The sequence below is a fragment of the Mauremys reevesii genome, linkage group 19 (assembly GCF_016161935.1).
Source record: "Mauremys reevesii isolate NIE-2019 linkage group 19, ASM1616193v1, whole genome shotgun sequence".
In the NCBI taxonomy this organism is placed as follows: Eukaryota; Metazoa; Chordata; order Testudines; family Geoemydidae; genus Mauremys; species Mauremys reevesii.
The window spans coordinates 15,615,919-15,640,047 of record NC_052641.1 but is presented as its reverse complement, the minus strand read 5'-3'; the positions used below and the strand labels follow the sequence as shown (position 1 = coordinate 15,640,047).

Here is a 24,129-nt window from a genome sequence, read left to right as displayed (position 1 = left end):
TAGTGCCATAAATAGACACGGCATCAACAGGACAGAGCTAAGGCTCACCCCCTGCTATGAAGAACTTAGGCAACATTGAAAACCTCAGCCCAAGGGATTTGGACACTCCGCCCCATTACAAAAGTAATGGAGATTGGGCTTCTAAATCCCTTAGGCTGCTTTGCAGACGTCAGCCTTGGTGTAAATCAGACACGGCACAGGTCTGTGGTTGAAGAAGAGAAGGGCCCGTGGGTTGTTGAAGGAAGACAGATGACTTGGGAGAAATGGATGCAGACAAGGAGACTTAACAACTCAGGGAAGCTAGATCGCAGGTCACCTGATTGCGAGGCGATTCCCAGCAGCCATTGCTAGCCAGGAAACAACCAGGAGAAGGTCAGTAGATGGAGGTGGCAGCCATCCGAGTCTGATCCTGTATTCAGGGGCTCTCTTTCAGTACGATCCTGAGCTCAGGAGCAGGGGTGCCGGGGTAGATTCGGAGCAGCCAGCATATTTTCTAGATCTCAAACTTAATGTCTTATTTGGCAGCGTCAAAGAAACAGAAGTGATGGCTTTTCAGTATTGCTGTCGATATTTCAGGGTGTGCTGCGTCAGAGTCATTTGTATTGTGCTAGAATAAGGCTGTTGTCTTGGCAGCTCTCATGGGAAGCATCTGTACCACTTACTAGGAACCATTTAAATGAAGTCTTTAACCCGTTGGAATTGCCTGGCAGACCAGGTGCCTGACTGCATCCGTAGAGCTCCCCCTGCTCAGTTCCACGGGATGTGCCAACAACATGGTGACACAAAGACAGGGGCAGCAGTAACCACTGGCATCAGGAGGGATGGAATGAAATGAAAGGGCTCGTGACACAGTAACATTCATGGCAGCTGTACCGGCTGTTGCAGAGTCTGCTCTGTGTTGGTGCGTAAGCTTAAGCACATAGCTGCTGTCCAGCCAGCACGGGGAGCACTGCACACTGGGGTTTGTAGGCCTACATAAAAATTTGCCAATTTAAGAGATTTCTTAGCATCAGCTTGGATTTTTTCCCCCTGAATCTAAGATCACGTTGCTAGGTAACAGTACCAATGTGAGGCAAATTCTGTTGAACTTTGAAAACGGTCATAAACTCAGATCTGGCCTTTGTGTAGTCTCCAGATGTGCACGGCCTCGTCTGTGAAGGAGGATTTCTTCTTCCCCTCCATGCAGGGCAGGGGGAGAAGCTGGTGTGTGGTCTCAGTGTGCCCCTTGAGGAGGCTGGAAATAGGAATCATGTTGGGCAAAGCTGGAGTATCTGGTTTTGCCGATGCAGGAGTACTTGGGTTTGCCCAAAGGCAAACTAGGCTGGTTGGTACTCGGGTTCCACTTTATAGGAACTGCCAGGTGTATGGTCCAGTCTCTCCGCCATTGCCAACTTGGTTGATAGTTTGGTATGAGCATGGAGTGAATTAGGGCTGGGGAGGATGATGTGAAAGCAATTAGGATTTGCTGGGGGATAGGAGGAGGCATGGAATTGCGTTCTCTTCCTCGTCTTCCATGCCAGTAAGATCCCTTTATAGTCACAATGATCTAAATATGTCCTAGGCAGGTCACCTCTCCAGCAGCTCTGTGGATGACATGCATGCTGTCTGCTAGCCCTTCAGATCAAAACCTACCAGAGATTTGCCTTGAGTGAACACTTGTTTCGTCCTTTTGCTTTTACGTCCTCGGGAAGGATGAGACGAGGCACTTGTATCAAAACCTCGTCTGTTTTCCCCTTTGTTGAAACAGCTTCTTCTTTCTGCAGTGCTCAGTCCCAGAGTGGCAAGAGAGGCTTTCTTCTCACAGCTTCTTTCCTTCCCAGAATGTGATCTGTCAGTCAAAGCAACACTCCGATCCTTCTCGGAGGGAGAGCTAGAAAAGGGGAGAGAGTGTCTCCTGTTTCACAGCAGCACAGCTCACGCAGCCTACTGCTGCTTGAAAACAGGCCTTGTGAGAGGCATTAGTTCATAAGGCATCTGCCTTGCCCGTTTGCAAGAGGTGCTTGTTAGTCCAAACTGAATGGTGATAATTGAGTCCATTCCAGTGTGTCTGTCGTTGCTCTTGCATTTGACCTGGGGCACTGAGAGGTTAAACGATCTTCTACCAAGGGGAAGAAGTTAAAATTCTGCTTTGCATTTAATTGGATAACTAAAAGTGAACCACGCAGCAAAGTCAGGCACCGTCTTTTAAGATGTGTAAAAATGGCCTCCAGTTTTTCCTCTTTGGTTTTCACATTGGAAATATCAGGCCTTCGCTTCCTTCCTTTCTGCTGGCAGATCTTGTTAAGATCTTCGGAGGACTTGGGTAGTGATTTCAGGATGGGTTGAACTAACCCCCCCGATTCAAACACCATTAAATACTGGGGGAGGAGGAGGGAGGGTTTGTAATCTGGACTCCATATTTTCCAGATTGGACCTCCATTTCTCTGTGGAACCCCATGTCCAAAGAGCTAACTCATAGACATAATGGGTCAGATTCTCAAGGGTCTGATCCAAAGTTCCTCCAACTCTAAGCAATGGAAAATGACCCCAAATCCATCTCCTAATGCACCCAAATCTCACACAGCCCAAGCTATGCCTTGATTTGCCAAACTAACCTGAACTGTCCTCCTTGAAGCAACAGACCTCTGCCCGAGGTGCAGGTCTGGCTTAATATGTTACAAACGCAGAGCAAACGTGGTAACCTGTTTTCTCACTGAAAGCCTGCCTTATTGTCTTTGACATATTTCTTTTTAATGCACAGAAAGCTGGAGTCTGTGACGAGCACGTGGCTGCCTCTTTAAGGTGGTCCCTGCAGACTGGCTTCCCACACAGCCGAGTGCTGGTGTGTTTCATGTCTGCTGCTTTGCTCTTCTTTGGGTGGATAAATCCATCCTGAATTCTGTTGCGAGTCTCTGAGAAGGAAGGAGTTATTTTTGGCTGGAGGTACTGGGAGGCCTCCGCTCAGTCTTCCATGTACTCATCCAACCCGCAGCTTGAGTCACCTTAATGCAAATGGATGCAGGACCCTGAATGAAGGGTGGTTGAACGAAGGTGTCACTCCAGATAGACATGCAGGAGGGGACAGTGCGCGGAAATCTTTGCAGATGCAGCAATTTTTGTCTCGTTCCTGGAGAAAGTCGTTCTTTGTCTCTTTGAATATGCAACACTTTCCCAGCCCTCAATTCCTTGTGACAGCTGCAGCTGGGGTCAGAGGAAAATCATAGCCTCAGTCCTGCAGGTGTAATGAAAGGGGGAGGCAGCCAGCAGGAAAATGGGGAGCTAATGCACTCACGACGTGGCAGCCAACTGACGGCAGGGCAGAAGGGAGCTGGTGCTAATGGGGATCAGATCTGTGTGCCTGGTGATAGATAAAACCTCCCTGCCTCCCTCCCGGAGCAGTTTGCAAGGACCAAGAGTCTTGCGGGTGAATCCAACAGGTATCGTGGGTAGAACTGACACAGGGGAAGAGACAGCTCAGGAGGAGAGAGACGCTGGCTGGGAGGGAGCAGTCCTTCGCCTGTGGGCTGCACAAACTGCCAGGGGGCAGAAGGAACATGGGCAAATTTCTGAGCTCTCCAGCCATCTTAGCTCCTTGGTGCAAGGACCAGTAGTGCAGGCTTTGCTCCTGGTGGGGGAAAGAGCATTTGGGCCAGAAGGAAGGGTGAACCATCCCATTCATCTCCCCAGCAGATTGCAGGGAAGGGTTTGGTTAGGGATTTCATTAAACCTACGAGGGCGAGGAAGATATCTGAATGGGGACACAGTGGGATGGGGTAATGGAAGGGAGGGGTGTCTGTGATCTGCTATACGTGAAGCTTAAACCCTTCTAAATCTGCCACTTGGGCCAGAGAGTTCCACTAACACTCTCTGTGTCCCCAGAGAATGAGCTGTGGCTACATCCTGTGCACGGTCCTCCTGTCTGTGGCTGTCCTCCTGGCCGTTACCGTCACCGGCGCCATCCTCTTCATGAACCACTATCACACCCCTGTCACGGAGTCCCCGCCCATCATCAGTACCAACCCCGAGGAGGCCAATGCTCTGGTCACCATCGAGAAGGTGGACAGTTCCCGCATCAACATCTTCATTGACCCCAACTGTCCGGACCAAGCCGGCAGCTTCACCCGCCTGGAGGGCTTCCAGTCCTCCGTGCTGCGGGCCGTGACAGACCATGACACTGAGATGAAGTCATCCAAGGGGCAGGAGCGGGCCCTGCTGGTCACTGTGGCGGATGAGGTGGCCAAGCTCCTGACCCACGCCACTCAGCTGAGAGCCGACTGTGACAGCCTGAAGAAGGGGCACAACGCTATGGGGCAGGAGCTCAATGCCCTGCAGAACGAGCAGGGGCGGCTGATACAGGTAAGTGGCACCTGCCAGTGTGGGCGGTCACCGGCTAAGGCCTCCAGGCATTGCCCAGGCCGGCAGACTGCCTGACTGCAGCACGGAGCCAGAGACTGGCTCTGGAGAGGGAGCGTGACAGCTCAGTTTGCAGGATTGTCCAGCCTAAATAATGTTAGCTGGAGACTCTGGGCTGGAGAAGGCGTGGGGAAGTCAGAACCCCTCCCTGGGCTGCACACAGGGCTCTAGTGTCCTACAACCTCCGGGTTCGCCATCCTCCTGCCAAGGGGCACAGATTGCAGGTGGGAAATGCGAGGCTGGGCCCTGGTACCACTCTCACCCACTAGAGACCAGCTGCAGAGAAGGCAGCCATCCACCCGATCGTTGTAAGGCTAATGCCGCGTGCTGCTGGCTGGGGCAGGGAGGCATTGGGGGGGCCAGGGAGGGAGGGAGAAAGCAGTGCAACTGGATGATTCAAAGACTCATTGTATCAGGAGGGGCCACTATCCCTATCGCCTTCCACTATCCCTATCGCCTTCCTCCTAGACGGACGGCGGCGCCACATGATGAGCTGGCCATAACTTTTCTCCAACTGCAGCCCTTCACTTCCTCTTCCATCCTCGCTGACTCCCAGAAACACCCCAACCCTCTCCTCTCGGTCACCTCCCCACTTTGCACAGTTACGCAGCCAGTTGCTACTTTTCGTCCCGGCGGCGTGGGACTCCGGAGAGCTGGGTTCTAATCTCGGCTCTGCCGCTGGCCTGCGGGGTGACTGTGACGCTTTGGAGGTTCACCCAGGCCAGTAAGGGGTTGTGTCACTGCCTGCCCAGTAACCCGGGGCCCTCTGTGCTTTGCAGCTTTGGCTCAGGGCCCTGGCACCAGCAGCCTGCTCACAATATAATGGCCTCACCCTGGCTTCCACCAGCCTGGTTACTCCTTGCAGGGTGACATCAACAGGCCCGAGGCTCTCCCAGACGATCTTTCCTGCAGTGTCCAGTCCCTCTTGCTGGACACTCACAGAAGTTATGAAGTTGGCTGCCTCCAAAGCGACAGAGCCCCCTCCAGCCTGGTAGTTACCTGAGGATTGCACCCTTCAGTTTAACACAGTGGTTTCCAACCTGTGGTCCCCGTCCCCCAGCAGTGCGACTCCACACACACACACACACACACACACACACACACACACACACACACACACACACACACACTTCTGAGCCAGAGGCTGAATGTCTTGTGATGCTTGGGTCATTTCAGGGAAGGCCAAACATTCTGCAATCTGGCTGCAGCAGGGCACAGATATTTTTAAACCGACCGGGAATCCTCTCTCTCTCTCTCTCTTTTTTTCCCTTCTCTAAAGATGCCTTTTATCCCCCAAATGGTAGACACGGGGTCAGGAGCTACAGCAGGTCAGAGTTAATCTTTCAGATGTGCTGTGGGCTTGTCTGGGATTTGCCCTCGTCATTCGGCAGAGGCCAGGCCCCACTGGGTAACCACAGAGTAACTCCATTTGAGAGCCTCAGGATTATTTTTAAGTGACATTAGTGCCCTGATCCTGCTCCCAACAGAAGTTTTGCCATGAGCTTCAATGGGAGCTTTCCCAAAGTTTGCTGGGGTTTGGATCCCGGGTCTCAGCCAGGGCCTGGCTCTGTGCTAGATGCATTTTAAGGCAAAGTCTGGATTCTGCGCCAGCCGAATTCACCGTCAAACAGATTTTGCACTGATGTAATACGAGCGCATCACTGACCCTTCTGCAGCCCTTTTCATCCAGGAGTCGCAGCACAGACAAGTCCTTTACACGTTCAAAGCACTATCCAAATATTGTTCAATGAAGCCTCCCAACCCCTTGTGAGAGGCAGGGGAGTGGTTCATTATCCCCATTTTACAGATGGGGAAACTGAGGCACAGAGCGCTAAGTAACGTATCTCTAGCTCACACAGCGAGTCTGAGCTAAATGTAGAACGAAGAAGTCCTGACTAACCACCAGACCACTGTCACTATGTATAGGAAATATCATCTGGGCTGAGACGCCAAAGTCCAGAGGATGGAAATGGAAGGTTTGGTGAATGTCATTCTACACTCCGTGTTTGCGGCCCCACTCCTTTCAGCCTGGCATTTGGGGTGAGGACTCTCCCTCTTGGCAGTAGGAAGAATGGCTCCCAGATGTGGTCTGTGTCCCTGTTCCTAGGAGGCCCGCCCCTTATTGGCAGCAGAATCTCAGGGGTACAGTAAGTGAAGTGATTGCTCTGGGGGGAAGCACGTTGCACTACGTGAAGGGATCAGCCCGCTGGACCCAGCCAGGCTCAGCACCTGCCTTTGAAGGATGCATTCAACGCTGCTGCTCGCTGTGTCGGAAAGGGTGACTCACTCAGATCGTTTATCTTCTCCCCTCCCAGCTGCTCTCGGAGAGCCAGACCAACATGGCCCGGCTGGTGAGCTCGGTCAGCGACGTCCTGGACACGCTGCAGAAGGATCGAGGCATGGCCAGGCCTCGGCTCAAAGCCGACCTGCAGAGACCTCCAGCCCGGGGAGCCCGGCCTCGGGGATGTTCTAATGGTGAGACAGCCTCCTCCTCTCCTTTCCTGCACTTCAGGCCGCTAACCCTAGGCAGAGGGGAAGAGAAGGGACATTATTATGGGCTTCCTCACAGACCATGCCAGCTGGGAACCCACAGTGTGGTCAGGGCAGTGCAGAGACTCACCCCACTTTGTAGTGGTCCAGCAAAGCCTGGCATTTCCCAGAAGGCTACTCGGGCTCCGTGACCCTGTTCTGCTGTGCAGTGGAGGCACTCGGGGACACAGTGCAGGGAGCGAGCCCACGATCAATGTTCCAACCACAGAGCCATGGCCCAGTCAGCCTGTCATTGCTGGACACTGCAGCACTGGTGAGCTGGATGGGCCTGGATCTCTCCTGTCCTCAGTCACCCAGGCAGAGACTATCCCACCTACAGCTCCCACATGGGGCACTCAACCCAGCAGAGCACAGGGGAGTTTCTTTGCTGTGTCTGCTCTAGCTGCCAGATCCTGCAGAGAGTGTGTGGGCGGGGGGGGGGGATGCCCACACACAATCTGATTCTACTATTTCTCTCTCTCTCACACTCTCTCTCTCTCTCTCACACACACACACCCCCAAGACAGGGTGACCATACATCCCGTGTTGGCCAGGATAGCCCCTTTTTTAAGCCCTGTCCCAGCCATCCCGACTCTTTTGGCACAAGTGGGCATTAGTCCTGTTTGCTCTTGCCAACTTGATCAGTTAGCAAGAGCAAACGGGACAAATTACCGGGGGAGGCAGGGCTCAGGAGAGCAGGAATGCCAGCCCCAGCCTCGCCCGGCATGGGCGAGCAGCGACACCAGCCCTGCCCGGGGAGGAGGGGGCAGGGCTTGGTTGAGCGGCTTGGGCCAGCCCCGTGGGGGGGGGGGGAGAGGGGGAGGTGCCTCAGGCTAGGCCCACGCGGTGTCCTGTTTTCCCTTTACAGAAATATGGTCACCCTGGCCCCAAGACCGTCCGGAGCTCCTCTGACGGGCTCCTCCTCAGAGACGATAAAACCAAAGACCTAACTTCAAATCCCCCAGGCCTCTGGGCCGGCTCCACAAACACGGTCACATCATTGTCCAGAAATTACCCAAGCCCCTCCCTCCCCCCCCCAGGGCAATGGAAGGCAGCTCCCCGACCCCTCCCCACTCGCACCCTCTTGCTGCTGGGTGCAGGCCTCCTTGCTGATAGGGAAGTGTAATCACCTTTAGCAACTCAAGCACCAGAGAGACCCAGGTGTCTCCTCTCTACTGCCTGCAGTGGAAAAATATTCCTGGATCCTAGCTACCCCTGAAGCCCTTCTCTCTTGCTGTAAAGGCCCAGGCCACGTCCCTTTACTGGGGACACTGAGATGCGTGCCCCAGTGGGGCTGCACATCCCATCACACATGCACCTGTATCGTAGGCGTGGCCTATTATTCAGGTTGTCTGACGCTTCCCCGATAAGATCCGATTTTCAGTTGCTTAGAACTTTGCCAAACTTCAACCTTTTGGGCCAAAATTTTCCACGCCAGGTGTCGGCCTCAGGCTGAATTGTTTTGGAAAATTTCAACTTAAACAGTGCAGATGTTTTTGAGAATGAGTCTACAGAAAAGGTACACTGTGCTGCCCATGTTTAACAAAATCCTGTTGACCTTCTCTTTGAAAAGCTCTGGCATCCTCCTGCTTTGCAGCGGATACATGGAATTTGGCAGGGGTTGGGTCTTTGTGTCAGGCATGTGCCTTTTGCTAGCCCCATGAAAAGCTGCCACAATTTGGCCAGGTTATAAACCTTTGACAAATAAGTTTGCATATGCTCAGTCGAGACTGCTTAGATTTTAGGAGCTAGATTCTCCAACGAGTCTGTTCACACTGAGAATGCTCCATAATGCAATTTCCTTTCAATTGCTGCTTTAGTGCTGGTCCACCCAAAGGACAACAACCTACTACTACTACTATCAGTGACTCAGTTAGCTCAAGTGGCAGATCTATGCAGCAGATCTAAAGGTTCTAACCCTGCTGATGAACCATGTGAGTGTCAATATGATGCCACATGATGGGATTTGTCTTTTCAGTTTGCTTTAAAACAAAACAAACAAACAAACAAACAAACCACACACCTAGGAAATTTCCCAACATAACTCAAATAAAAGACCATTATTAAGGTTGCAAAATGAAGCATTCAGACCTTAGGAAATCCCACAGTTAAGGTTGCCTGTGCAATGTCTGACATTGGGCACCCAAAATCAGTGCATACTCTGTGCCTCAGCTCCCCGTCTATAAAATGGGGATAATACCACCCGCTTGCCTCACAGGGATGTTGTGAAAGTCAGCGAATGTTTGTGAAGCACGTGGATACTATGGTGATGAGCACCCCAGAAAAGCCCAGGAGGAAGTTTATTCTGCTTTCACAGCAGGGTGAATAGCGTGCGATAAATGAGGCCTGGGCCATATGCTGAACAACAAAAGGAAATATTGAATAGCTTCTCATTACGTGAGTGCCATCCGTCCTGGGCACGTAATGAGGCAGCAAGGTCCTATGGAAAAAAATATGTGCTCATGTAATTAAAGACCGTATCAAACTGAGTATGCACAAAGGGGTCACAGTAAGGACACTTTAATTCTGGGGTTTCCTGATGCTGGAGCACTTGACTTTGCTGTCTTACTCGTGTTCTTTTCGCCGAGCGTTTGGCGTATGGTATCCAGGGCCGTGCAAAGGCCAGCAGTTCTGTTTCGAGATTTCGAAGCATTTCGAGAATTTGAACTTTGGCTTTGTTCCGAATCACACTGAAAACTCTGAAATCCTCAAAGGAAAATTCCCCCTTCCCAAAAAATTCAATGTGGGTTTATCGAAATGTTTCAATTTAAATTTCGACTTTAATTTTATATTATAATTGCATCTGTGCCAACATAAACACACAAATAGTGTGCGCTATACATATACATTGTGCATACACACACACCTCCCCGCCCCGCATCTAGCTACACTGCACTCCCTGCGGGCACTGTCTTGCCAATGCAATACACATGCCCTCACTAGCTGTGAGAGCAAGCAGACCCTTCTATTGCACTCATCTGCCTGGCAGGGAGGCCTCGGTGACATGGTGCTGGGAGAGGGGTGAGTGCATGTGGTGGGTTGGCCATGGCTTTCCAGCAGGGAGGCCAGCAGGCTCCCTCTCAGTGCTTTATTACTGCCACGGATGGTCTCTAGAAGTCACTGAGACCTCAGCGAGGACGCTGCTTGCCTGGAGCCTAGGAGGAAAGAGAAATGAGATGAGAGGGGGCTGAGTGGGCCGTGAGCAGCCAATTAGATCAGGCAGCGGGGGTGAAAGCCGGAAACCAAAAGGGAGGCTCTAATTTAAACAATTAATTAGCCTTGCGTTGCTTTCCCTTCCCTCCTGTGCCACGCTCCAGGCTCGCGGCCCCGGGACTGCTTTGACATCTACGTGAGCGGACAACAAGAGGACGGCATTTACTCCATCTTCCCCACTCATTATCCCTCAGGCTTCCAGGTCTACTGCGACATGACCACGGACGGAGGGGGGTGGACGGTAAGTCAGTTGCCTGCATTGTTGAATCGCTCTGATATGGGGAACAGCACTTGTTAAGGCACAGCTCTGCCAGCCTACGAGATACCCTGCCAAGGGCCCATGACCTCCTTTGTATGGTGGGGCAGGAGCGATGGCACAGAACAGATCCCAAGGGCTGTGCCCAGAGGGGAAGGGAGAAGGTGGTTCCCTGTGCTTCAGCTGGACACGTGCTGCTGGTACATGGGGGGCACAGTGCTGAAGGTAGACAGATGGTGCTGATCGGTGGCGGGGCTCCATGAGGTTCAGCTGTACACCAAAGGCCCTGTCATCTTGCCTGGGTTTAGAAGTCACTCTGCATTACTCAGTTCCCATGGTGGGAGTGTAGGGCTCTGTGCAGTTGGGCAGCCCATCCATATCCAGCTCCATCGCATGGACCAGTGGGGCTGGACATCTCAGCAGAACAACCCAGGCACCCCTCCTGGTCTCCTCCTGCCCTCGGTCGGGCCAAAGACAATCCTAAACCAAACTCTGCCCTGCTGTTCTAACTCATGAGAGCTGGGTTCAAATCCCAGCTCTGTACCCGACTGCTTCTGGGACTTGGGAAAGTCACTGCATCCCTCTGTACCTTAGCTTCCCTGTCAGCGAAAGGAGGGTCACATTTCCTTCCTGCCAGCCTGCGTCTGCCTTACCTTTGTAGGAGGGAAGCTCTTCGGGGCAGGGGCTAGCTCCTAGGGTATGTCTACACTGCAGTTAGACACCCAGGGCCGGCCCGTGCCAGTTGATTCGGGCTCACAATGTAGTGTAGATGTTCCGGCTCTGGGACCCTCCCACCTCAAAGGGTCCGAGAGCAGTGTACACTTCAATTAAACAGCCCTTTAGCCTGACCCTACCCCATGGGCCAGCTACGGGTTTTTAACTGCGGTGTAGACGTACCCTTACTGGGTGTACAGCCCCAAGCAAAGTGGAGTCCTGATCTCCGATGGGGCGAGTGTAATCCAGAGTGAGTAATCAGCTGCAATGCAGCACTTGGAGGAGGGAGGGAAAGAGAGGGAGCAGCTGGACACTGCTGCCATTGTACAGATTGGGGGTTATATTCTGCCCCGTATCTGCATAAACACAAAGGGCAGCAGGAGAAGACCGGGTGTTAAGTGGCCAGACCAGGCGACGGAGTCACGACTCCTGGTTCCATTCCCAGCTCTGCCACTGCCAGGCTGGCTGAGCGTGGGCGAGCACCTTCCCATCTCTGTGCCTCGTTTGCCCAGCTGTAACGTGGCCATGACGGTTCGCCTGCCTCGCGGGAAAGTGCTTTGCCACTTTCAGATGCGGGGCGCAAAGTAGGATCAGCTGAGACACACTAAAGAGTCTCGAACGGTCCTTCTCCTCAGCCCCCGGCGTGGCAGGGCCAGGACTCTGCCAGCCGACAGAGGAGGGTTGGGCGGTGCAGCGAGCGCACTCCCGTGGCGGGACCGAGGAGGCAGGAGAGGCTGGCAAAGCAAGCGTAGGATGAGGTGAAATGATTGATCAGGAGGGATGGAAGAGGGAAAGCCGAGGTGAGGAGAGACAGAAGGGATGTTTTCGCTTAACAAGCACGTCTGAGCGCTCTTGCTGTATGTGTAGCTTGCGGGTGGTGGTGGGGGATCCAGAACCCCCTCACTTTTAGGGCTCCACGGCTTTCCGAGAGAGCACGGGCAGGAGAAGAGGGTCTGGGTGGCAGCGATTGGGTGTGGAACGGAGCATGGCCAGGGGAGAAGGGATGCAGACAGGCTTGGGGGAGAAAATGGGAGGTGCAGCCAAGAGCTGGCAGCCTCGGGCAAAAGGATCAGCGAGGAATCCTGATTGGACGCGGCTCTTTCCTGCGGATCGATGGAGCCGAGGCCTCGATTCCATAAAGCATCAGGAGAAATTTGCAACGGTGCCTGTTGCAAGAGCCCGTGACGGCTGAACGTTAACGGCTGCTCTCCCTCCATCAGATCCAATCTGCCTCAGCGCCATCCCGACACCACTTGAGATTAGAGACCTGCCAATGGGAACTGGTGGGAGACTCACTCCTGGGCTTTTTTCCCCTTCTCTGGAAAAGAAGCATGAAGAAAGTCTGGCCCTAGGACCCATCCGTTCTCATCACTCCTAGCTCCACTAGCCTGGCCTTCGAAACTCACCCTTCACAGGGTCGCCACGGCCCGGAGCTGGTCCAGCTTTCTCTGGCATGCTGAGGGGCCCAGGCGTGATGCCCAGAGATGGCGCCACCTTCCCTGACATGGCTCTGCAGCCCCCCGATACTTAGCCCTGCCTTCCCTGACATCCCGAGGGACCTGTGACACTGCCCAGAGCGGTCCCCACATTCCACATCACCTTGAGGGGGCCAGCCCCACTGCCCAGAGCAGATGCTACCCTCCGCCGACCGGAGCACACTAAGGGCTTGTCTACACAGTGACGTTTACTGTCACTCCACTGGTCAGATTATGTACATGAACCGGTATAATGCCAATACATTTCCCCTGGAGACGTGCTGGGATACAGGGCCAAGGATTCCTGGTTCACCCGTCCCCCACACGCTGTCAATAGGGGGACACTGCGGGGCCTGCCTGGCTCACAGACAGGGCAAGATTTCACTCAGAGCCAGTGTGGGGAAGCCAGCCCCCTGGAGGCAGCGTTACTGGCTGACGCAGGCTCCTGGCCACCCCCCGGCTCAGCTGGCCCTGCACTAACTGCTGAAGACTCTCCTCACCCCATACGCTGTCTTATTGTCTTTATGGAGTGTGACCCGAAGGCCACCTAATCCCAACAGCGTGCAGCTGCCAATGACACGGAGCTGGCCAGCTAAGGAGTCAGTAGGGAGAGACGAAGGGAGAGCAGTGAGACTCAGCCGGGGGTCAGGTGAGGCAAGGCTGCCCTCACCCCTGGCTGTGAGGTGAGGAAGGAGGCCACTAGGGGAGACACCACAACACAGTCCCCAGGCTGAGACTGCCCTGGAGGGCCTGAAAATCCTGGCCTGGCCTGGCCTTCCCCGAGCGCCTCCTCACCCAGGCTGCGAGGACAGACAGGGCTTCCCCAGGTGTGAAGTGGCACCTGCCCAAGAAGGCGCATTACTCAGGGCAAGCTTAAGGCAACCCAGGAGAGGCAGGCCGAGGCCAGGAGATCTGTCCCAGAGACGGGCTGCGGGGGACGCTGCACTTGGGAGCACCTCGGGTTGGACTGGTGGGGGCGGTGCCCTGGGTGGTGGGAGAACTGGCCGTGTCCCGGTTAGGTCCCGCTCGGCTGGCGAGCCAGCCCCTTGGCGCCGGGCTGTGAAATGCCCCTCCAGCTGGGTGCCGGAGGAAATAAACCCCACGATCTGATGCCTGTAAGCAGCTTTCAGCAGTGAGGGAGGGAAAGGAGCTTAGCTGCTCTGCTGTGAGGAGACCAATGTGGTTTGCAGCGTGCACGGCAAGTGCCTGGATCCTCTGAGGAGCCCAAGCCTACGGGGCCATCAGCCTCGGCTCTTAGTGCAGATCACAGCGGAGAGCCACTACCATCGTGCCGTTGGTACAGATGGTGAAACTGAGGCACCGAGCAGGCAGGCCTGACTTTCAGAGATGCTGAGAACACAGAACCCCACTTAAAGTCAGGGGGAGCTGCAAGTTCTCTGCACCTGTGAGGATCAGGCCAAGGGGCTTACCCAACCTCACACAGCCGGGAAGAGAACCCAGGAGTCCTGACCACTGCACTCATCGTCAATTAACTGAACCACACTGCCTGGTAATATAACCCCCAACCACATGGCCGGGGTGGATCCCGGAGGCTTCTCAAAAGGTAGCAGGGGGGCCAGCTTTTCAAGAAGAGCTCAGTACCCAACCTGCACCCTGTGTGCTGAGCTCTGCTGAGGATCCCTGCCTGAGAGCCGCGTTCCTGTCAGCCAGGCCCTGCCATGCCCGCAGTGCTCCGCTGGGAGCCAGAGACAGGCAGTGCCAGGGTTTGGCAGGGTCCGTGGCTGAGGCAGGACTGTTCCATTAAACACGAGATGTTAGTGCGTCTGCCTGCTGGGGCGCTGGGTGGGAAAAGGGAAATTCCTCGGCCTCGCCATGGAGAGAGGCAGCTTGGGAAGGGGGTGAAGAGATTGAGGGGGATTCCCTGAGGAGAACTGTGCGTGAGGCCCCCAGAATCCGGCTGCCAGCCCTGGCTCCTGTGGGAGCAGCCGCCTACTGGGTGGAATGAGAGGATTAGCCAAACACCGTCTCCAAAGCCGTCCCAGTCAGTGGGGCCGGGGCTGAGCTGGATACTCAGTGCCGAGGGAGCTAAAGAAAATGATTTAGCATCAGGCTGCATCAGAGCTTCTGCACCTGTGCTGAGTACTTCAAAGAACCTCCTGGCTGGCAGGATCGGGACCTACCCTGGCACTGAACGCCGCCGTGGTCTATGCCAGTGGAGAGAGAGGAGACCAGCATTCACCATCCCCTGGGAGGAAGTTTTGTCTAGTGGTTAGAGCAAGGGACTGGTAACCAGGACTCCGGGGTTCACTCTGCCATTGACATGTTGGGTGGCCTTGGCCAAGGCCCTTCCCCTCTCCGTGCCTCAGTTTCCCCATCTGGGACTATCCCTACTTGGCTATTGAAGGTTACTGAACTTTGCACACTGCTGGTGTCAGTGACTCAGGGATGAAAGGTGTCAGGCTCAGCTGGCAGCAGGGGGGCGTTGTGTGGGGGCGTTGGGTCCTTGGGGTGTTGAGTCACGGAGGCTGCAGTAAAGTCACAGGCATCACTTGGAGTTGTGCAGCCTGGGAATGATTTTTTTCAGCTATTCCTTTTGACATGTGGGGATATTTGCATGCGGGTGGGTGGACGTGCTGGCAGTGGCTGAACCAATTTCACTGGAGACCTGTTGAGCTAAGCCCTGGGTCGTATGCAAGGCTCAGAGACAACAAAGACCAGGCCGGCAAAGAAACTGGGTTCCTCCAAGGCCCTAGCCCAGGCATGCTAGTCAGCACATCTCAAGGACACTAGAGGGGGAACCAATCCCAGCCCACTAGTCCAGGCCGGGGGCTTTCACACCGTTATCGCTGCCTTCCAGTGGCCCCTGGGCTCCTTACCTGCTACAGCCCAGTCAGGGCTGGGGCTGACCTGGTGTCTGACTGGAGAACGAGGCTCCCCTGCTGCCTTCTGCCATGTGTCTGGTCAGATGTTAAGGGTGTGGAGGTCAAATAACTCGCAACCTGCAGCAGAGTGGGTCAGATTTACACCATGAAAAGGGAGTGCGTGGCCTAGTGGGTACAGCACTGCACTGGGATTCAGGGGACCTGGGTTCTGTTCCTGGCTCTGCTACTGACCTGCTGGGTGACCTTCAGCAAGTCATGTCCCCTCCCTGTGCCTCAGTTTCTCCTTCATCCTCCCTGTTTAGTTTATACTCTCTGCAGGCCAGGTGTGTCCATCCCCTAGCACAGTGGGGTCCCAACCTCTGCTGGGGCATCTGGGTGCTACTGTAATAACGGAGTTAATAATGAGGATTGTAACATTCCAAAAGGACATCTGCTGGAGGGGAGCGGCCCAAACTTCTCCTGGCTGCAGTAGGAGCCAGGTATTTACGAATCCCAGATTCAGATGGACCCCATGTTGTTCTCTCTTTACATGTGCCCATCAGCCATTACCTTCCCTCCACAACCTCTTTGGGTGTCCCGGGCCCAGAGCTCTCCTCGCTCATTGGTGCGGCTTGGAACTGGAATGTGAGATTTTTTATCTGAGCATGGGGCTTAATCCTTTTCATGCTCCCTGCAAGGTAGCATTGCACTCAACTGCATTTAGCAACTGCACCAGGCTCCTGGCAGGAAGTACCTCTTGGGCTGACCCAAATCCTGCTGCCTGGGCAGGTGACACCCCCCACCACACCTTTGATTAACACCTGTCATTTAGTGGAGTAGCAATCCTATGACTAAGAAGGGTACCCAAGCAGGCCTTCAGAAAACTGGACTGCTACTTACCTCCTGCCTTGGAAGCCTTTGCAAATTCTCTGGGAGCTGCTCAGCACCAGGTCTCCTTTAGGGCAAGGGCTACAGAGGAGAGCCTGCACCTCGGGGGCAGGCTGGTGTCAGAGACTCGGTCACACGCGGTGCACCAGGGAAGGGCCCGGAGCGGCAGCGTGTGGTCTGGGACTCCAGCAGATCCATTTCTAGCACACTGTCACTCCCACCCACCTGACCCGGAGAGCTCTGGGCACAGACCAAAATTAATCAACCCCTCCCCAGATTCAAGCGATGAGGAAGGGGATCCGGTTTGGATGGAGAGGGAGCCCCCCTCCAGGGATGCTGGGCGTTGCCGTGCTGCCAGTGGTTTGGGGCATGGTGATTTATTTATCTCGCTGTCCTTTGCCCGGGCCCCGCTCCAGCCCCCGGAGATGGTGCTTTGCGCACCAGTAACTCTGCAGTGACAATCGAAAGGCGAGCGACTCCAGGCAGAGAGGGTGACAGTAAGCAGGAAAGATAAATATTTCAGTTCTGACTTTAGCGGGAAGGGGGAACAAATCCTTTTTGCTTAAGAGGGGGAGATCCATATTTTATGAGATGGAGAAGAGCAGCCACGGAGCTGCTGAAACTACAGCAAATACCGCCCCCCCCTCCCCAGCTTGTTTGCTGCCTGCCTGCCTCAGGCTGGAGAAACCTAGAGCAGCAGCATCCCCCACACACACCTGCCCCATCTCTCCCACACACCTCAGCCTGCCGTCTCCCCTCTCCAGATTTCCACCACTCTCCTCAGCCCCCTGCTCTGGCTTCAGCTGCAGAGGAGTCGGACCCTGTCCTCGCTAAGCTAGGAGCGGCCGTCTCAGCCCCTGAATCCTCAGTTCTGGGTACAGGAGCCAGCCACATGCTGCCCCTCTGTGCCCCACCCATGGCAGCACCTCACCCGAGAAGGCTCGCTGTGATCTGTGCTCGCACGGCAGAGACCAGCATGGACCCAACCGCAAGCAGGGCCATGGACTAATACTCTGCACTCAAGTAACCAATGTCATCTAAGGATCTCAAAGTGAGGGGGAAACCGAGGCACTGAGTGGGGACAGGGCCAATGGCCGAAGCAGGATTCCCTTTCCCCTACTCCAACCATTAGAAACTCTCTCCTGGATCTGAAACAGAATCCAGACTCCTGCCTCCCAGGCCCCTGCTCCAACCAGCAGCGACTCCTGCTCTGATCCACAATAGAACCCAGGGGTTCCTGCTTCTAGTCCCTTGCTCTGGCCACTAGGCTCCAGCACCAGCTGTCCCCACAGCGGCGATGAATCCTGCTCAGGACTCTGGAGGATCAGGAAGGTTCGTTGATCCCCCCCCTCCCCGTAGTGTTTCTCGAGAGAGCTATGCATGTCGCTAAGCTGCCAAAGCATCTCTCTAATCGCCAAGCCCTCCTGGGGCCCTGAGCTGGTGAAGACGGGCCCCTCATGCTGCTCTGAGCAGCGCAGAGGCAATTGGCCTAGTTACAACTTAAGGTCAAAGCAGATTAAAGGGGAGCTTCATGGCTGCCTCTGCCCCTGCCCTGCTCCCTCCCTCCCCGCACAGGATCATGGCAGCCAATCGGAGCTGACATCCCTCCTGGAAATCAGCTTTGGGCCCCTTTCCAGCCAAGCGGCCTCCTCCCATCAGCTGAGTCCGACAAAAACCCTTTTAAAAGGGCTTAACTGCAGCTTCTCAAGTGCTCAATGCAAGGATAAAAATTAAGGCTCTAATTCTAGAAGGTAAGTACAGCATGGATCAGAGGGAGAGCTGGCCAGCTCTTCCAGGCAGCTTCCCCCACCCCCAGGCCCGCCACACGCCACCCTTAAGTCGGGCCTGCAGCCCTCCGCCGAACGCTAGCTTACAGGGTCTTGCTGGAGAAGCCTGTGCAGGGGGTGAGGCATGTCAGTGGTGTTGCATCAATGCTGCCAGAAACACGGCCAGATCAGCTGGCATGAAGTTACCCGTCTGCTCAGGGTGAGCCCTGCAGGGCGTGACAGGAGCTGGGTGTGCAGCTAATGGCCGAAATGCCCAGCATTAACTCAACCAGCAGGCACTGCTGGGGCACCCTTCGTCTGAGGGCCAGACTCCCTACCAAGCGACCCCGATGGCCATCCGGAGTGACTCTGGATTTACACCAGGGCATGCAAGGGTACAATCTGATCTCGCAGCTCAACCCACCCCATAAAAAAGGGCAACTACATTCCCATTCAACAGATGTGGGGGAGGGATAGCTCAGTGGTGTGAGCATTGGCCTGCTATACCCAGGGTTGTGAGCTCAATCCTTGAGGGGGCCACTTAGGGATCTGGGGCAAAAATCTGGGAATTGGTCCTGCTTTGAGCAGGGGGGTGGACTAGATACCTCCTGAGGTCCCTTCCAACCCTGGTATTCTATGTGGAAGCTCTAAACTCACAGACTTCAGGGCCAGAAGGGACCAGCATGATCAGCTAATCTGACCCCTGCGTATCGCAGGCCACAGAACTTCACCCACCCACTCCTGTAACAGACCCCTAACCTCTGGCTGAGTTACTCAAATCATGGTTTAAAGTTCAAGTTACAGAGAATCCACCATTTACACTAGTTTAAACCTACAAGTGACCCGTGTCCCTTGCTGCAGAGGAAGATGAAAACCCTCCCATGTCTCTGCCAATCTGACCCAGGGGAAAATTCCTTCCCAACCCCAGATATAGTGATCGGTTAGACCCTGAGCATGTGGGCAAGGCTCACCAGCCAGACACCAGGAAAGAATTCTCTCTAGTAATTCAGAGCCCTCCCCAGCTAGTGCCCATCACGGGCTGTTGGAGATGCTCGCTGCTAGCAGTCGCAGATCGGCTACATGCCATTGCAAGCAGTCTAATTACACCATCCCGTCCAGAAACGTATCAAGCTCAGTCTTGAAGCCAGTTCGGTTTTTTGCCCCCATTGCTACCCATGAAAGGCTGTTCCAGAACTTCACTTCTCTGATGGTTAGAAACCTTTGCCTAATTTCAAGCCTAAACTTGTTGATGGCCAGTTTATATCCACTTGTTCGTGTCCACACTGGCACTTAAATAACTCCCCCCCTCCCTGGCATTACCCTGTAATGTATTTAGAGAGTAGGAGACAGCTCACCATTGTGCCAAGGCCCCTTTATGCCACGTTGATGGGAACCCCCCACCTGCATAAAGGGTTTTGGCTCACTGGTGTCTGACAACTGGAGCAAACTCTGTCCTAGCCCTGCACCCAGCATCCGGGACGGCACAGGCCTTGGGGAGGGAGCGGGAGGCACTGCCAGAGCGCACTGGTACAGGGAGTCACATGAAGCAAAGCTTAAGTTAAAGCAACCCCAGGGCTGTTCTAACTGATCTCATGGGACCATGCCATCCCCAGGCTGTGGGGTGACTTGAAACCCCCTTTGTCCCTCCCTGCTCCATTCCTGCACTCCACTCCTTGACACACCGATAGAGAACTGGGACACTGTGGTGTAAAAGGGTTAAATGGTGCATGAGAAGGAAGCCGCCCCCCACCCCAACCTCCTTAGTGCCAGACCCGAGCACGCTAGAGACGGGTGTCTCAATCAGAACTCATTTGGATTTTTTTTTTAATGCTGAACTTTAGCCCAACGATACAATAGAAAGGGAAAAAAATACAAGGGGACAATATATTGATTAACACTTGAGAGACCGACGGTTCATCAGCCCTAGATCACAGGCACCCAAGCCAGCTGCTGGGGGAAGCAGCTTTTATATAAGGGCATCTTAGCTCCATCTGACCCCAGTTATGAGGGGGCCGTATCAGGAGAGTCCACTCCAGCTCCCAGTCCCGGCTCTGAGAGGGTGACCAGACCGGGAGCTGCTGCTGGGTTGGGTTGCTTCTGTTGCTGGTTCTCAGCACTAAGGCGTTGCCGGGGAGCATCGCTTTGAGTCAAGTATGGCTCTTTGGCCAGACCATGGTCAGCGTGCCCCTTCTCACTGACGAATGTTCACGCAGACAGGCCCTTGCCTGCCGGGAGGCTGGGGGAACGGCTGCTCCTCAGCCAGATCCCCACATTCACATGCAAAGAAGAGGAGTCACTGCATGGCTGCAGCTCATTTGGCAAGAGAGGAAGGATGGATTAGTGATTAGGGCTTTAGCCTGGCCCTTGGGAGACCCAAGTTCCATTCCCTGCTCTGCCACAGACTTCCAGCCAATAGTTGCTTTGTGCCTCAGTTTCCCCACTCATAAAACAGGGATAAAAGCACTTTTGCACCTCACAGAGGGGTTGCGGGGATAAATATATTAGAGTTTGTGAAAGGCTCAGACACTGTGGTAACAGAATTCCTATAAGGATCTTAGATAGACCGAATGTGTCTGCAAACTGATAAGCCAATGCATTCAAATATCACGGGGAGGAGGGATAAGTAGCTAGCTAGAGAGGAAAAACCCACAGACTGAGAATTGTTCATCTACATTGTCCGGTGGAGAGTTACAAATCAGCAATCGGCAGAAATCCAGCTTGGTAGACACACAGCAGGGCAAAATTCCTGGGTTGGTGTCTTTGGAATCAATACTTTAGCCAGGCTCCGGGAGTTACATCCTGATCACTAGGCAGCTACCAAACAGAGCAGAGACCCTGCTGGTGCTGAATGCTTAAGAGCTGGATTTCCCCGGTCACTTAACTCCGGATCCATTTACGGGAGCAAAATAAAGCAGCTCAGCAGGACTTGCCTGACCAGCGTGTAGTTCAGGGCTAGGGCTCTTGACGCTCAGGAGACATGGTTTCAATTCCTGGCTGTGCCACAGACTTGCTATGTGACCTTGGGCAACTCACTTGATCTCTCAGTGCCCCAGTTCCCCACCTGTAATATGAGAATAACGACATTTGCCCTTCCCTCCGCCTTTGGCTGTCACGTCTACTTAGCATGTATGTTTTTCGGGGCGAGGACAGTCTCTTACTCTGTGTGTGTGTCTAGCACAGGGGACCCTGATCTTGGCTGGCTCTACATGACACAAGTAATAGCCCAGCCACTGATCATGCAGTCACTCAGCAACGGGCACTGGCTGTGGTATTGCAAACTGATGCTTCTGTGTCCTCCCCTCTGTGGCATCATTGTACAGGCAGAAGGACCCGTTTTTATGGACGTTAACCCAGGGGGTTTCAGACACCAATAAAAGTTGGTCTTCTGGGCAAGAGAGCAAGTGAGTTCGTTGCTCTGAGCTGATTCCCATCCCTAGGAGACAGGTGACAATGACATGGCACGTCCCACTACACCCCATAGTTCCCATGTAATTAGCGAGTCTCCAGGGTTTGATTTGCGCCCAGGTCTGATAAAACACTCCTGGAGTGAGACTGTTCTGCCGAGAGCCACGCCATGGAAAAGGCAGCGGGACACCTGGCTCCTCACGGGAATTGCTGGCAGTGGGGATGGGCTCAGAACTCTCCCATCCCAGCTGCTGCGCCCAGGGCCGGCCCTAGACCCAATGGCACCCCAAGCGAAGAGCGTCTTTGGCACCCTCCCTTCCATTTGTTACACTTTTAAATGCCTAACAGCTCCCCGAGCCTGGTGCCCCCCAAGCCCAGCACCCCAGGCTGTCCCCTGCCCCTAAATCCAGCCCCATCTGTGCCTTTTGTTTCCCCAGGTTTTCCAGCGGCGGGAGGATGGCTCGGTGAATTTTTTCCGCGGCTGGGAAGCATACCGGGATGGATTCGGGAAGCTGACGGGAGAGCACTGGCTAGGTATGCCGCTCCAGCCCACTGCACAGGGGCTAGCAAAACCAGCGGCCTACGGTCCTTTTAAATTCTCCTTGGCATGTTGGGGGGAGAGGGACGGCGGAGAAGCGGCGCGTTATGGGGAGCAGGCGGAGTGGAGGTGAGCTAGGGTGGTGGGGTGTAGGAAGTAATGGGGGGGAGTAACAGCTGTTTTGCGCACAGCAAGCCTGGGAGGGAGGGGGGAGAAGCAGAGCGGTGGCAGGGGAGCAGGTGGAGGCAGAGCGGAGGCGAGCTGGGGCGGCAGGGGCACTTTTTCCCCATGCCCCGGAGTCGGCACCTCTGATGGCCAGCGCCAGAATGCCGCCCCTAGAAATGTGCTGTCCCAAGCACCTGCTTGTTTTGCTGGTGCCTGGAGCCAGCCCTGCTGGGGGGTTAATAGCAGCTGATCAGTGAAGGGCTGGGGCAGGGCTGCTCATTCAGGAGAGAAGGGGCAGGCAGAGGAGGTTCAGGCGGGAGGGAATCAGCAGCAAACAAGCCAAGGGCCACACTTGGGCTGTGGAAAGGAGGCGCTTGGCCTCCTTTTCTGAACAGCAGAGCAAGGCTGGGGGTGGGGAGAAGGTGAGGAGGCAGAGTCGCCATTGGCTGACAGGAAGATGTCAAGTCTCCCAAGACAACTGCAGTTGTTTGATCTTTTAAAACCAGCTCCTGCTAACGCAGCTCCGGGTTGTCTTTAAAGACCCTTCCCCTCCTCCCCCACTCCTAGGAGTGAAATGTCCAAAGGATCATTGCTCAGTGACATGTCAGGGCGACCCCTGAGGAGTGCCTGCCTCCCCCAGCTCCTGCGGGCACAGCCCCCTGCTGCAATCCATGCCGAGCGCTCCCTCCGGGACAAGCCCTGGCTCAGGGGCTGGCGCCAGGAGGTGCGGTGTGGGGGCCCCTCTCCCCACCCCAGGGCGTGGGTGGTTGAACTCACCAGGTGCTACTAGACCCTCCGCAGGGCGCACTCTGCTCCACAGGGTGAGCACGGCCTCGAATCCTGGGAAACAGGCAGGGGAGGGGAAGGGAGAGAATTGAGAGAGACCCGGACTCACTTTGGGAAGTGTCACTTATTGCCACTGACCGCTCCTGAGACACTGAATTAAATACCCTCTTCGTTAGTCGGTGAGCAAACGGGCTGCAGAGCTCCCCACATGTGCCTGCGTGTCCGGGAGAGAGGATCTGCTCCCCAAGCCGGGACAGATGTGCAGCAAAAGCCCCGTCCTTCTCCACCCCGATAGGGACTGTTAGCTGTGGTGGATCGCTAACCTGACAGGTTGAACTCAGCTGGATGAAGGACGTCTCGTCTCTGGAGATGAGGAGCGGCCTGTTTGGGGGAGCCCCGTTTGCTCCCTCTTCCCCCCAGTCCTCCTCCCCATCTCCCCTTTCAGGAGGGTCCCCCCGTTCTGCTGTCTGCCCAGCATTCATTACTCACCTCAGCTCTGTGGTGAGCCAGGTGCCTGTGCCCACGACTGACTCTCCTGCTTTGCCACCACAGGGCTGGCGCGGCTCCACGCCCTGACCACGCAGGCCAGCTACGAGCTGCGCATCGACCTGGAGGACTTCGACAACGGCACGGCCTTCGCCCAGTACGGCACCTTCGGCGTGGGGCTGTTCTCCGTGGACCCGGAGGAGGACGGCTACCCAGTCACCATCGCCGACTACTCCGGAACAGCAGGTCGGGCTGTGCTGCTCAAGGGTCACTCCCCGGGCCTCACCCCGCCCAGAGCAGATCGCCCGGGGAAAACGGGGTGGGAAGGGGAGAGGAGGCCTCGTTTCTGTGGGGCTGTGTCAGAGCCGGCTCAGCCAGACCCATCCCTGCTGTCGCTGGGTTGAGCCTTGTGCCTTCGATGACCCCCCACCGTTGCCATTCATTCCATATTGCTACAGGGAGGAAAACCAGCCATAGGGAGGCCTGGGATAGCGCGTGGGGTGGGGGTGGAGGGAAGCTGTGGGTCAGGAGTGAGGTACATCAGCAAAGCATTTGGGAGCCTAAAAGTGGACTAGCAGGGGGAGCAACTGGTGGGGCCTGAGGTGCGTGTGCAGGACTGGAGCAATAAGGGGAGTTTGCACAGCTTGTTGCTCCTGGATCTGCTCAGCCCGTCTCTCTCTCTCGCGCGTCCCTG

The 24,129-nt window shown here is 55.0% G+C and overlaps 1 protein-coding gene across 1 annotated transcript in view; it reads left to right on the top strand.

The window, feature by feature from the left end:
* FIBCD1 (fibrinogen C domain containing 1) overlaps positions 1–24,129 on the top strand; it is a 32,335-nt gene that overhangs the window by 5,121 nt on the left and 3,085 nt on the right. Inside the window, exons 2-6 of the mRNA XM_039506339.1 lie at positions 3,859–4,335; positions 6,708–6,867; positions 10,239–10,375; positions 21,898–21,994; positions 23,502–23,681. Coding sequence (XP_039362273.1) covers positions 3,859–4,335; positions 6,708–6,867; positions 10,239–10,375; positions 21,898–21,994; positions 23,502–23,681 — 1,051 coding nt within the window. The remainder of the gene's footprint in view (positions 1–3,858; positions 4,336–6,707; positions 6,868–10,238; positions 10,376–21,897; positions 21,995–23,501; positions 23,682–24,129) is intronic.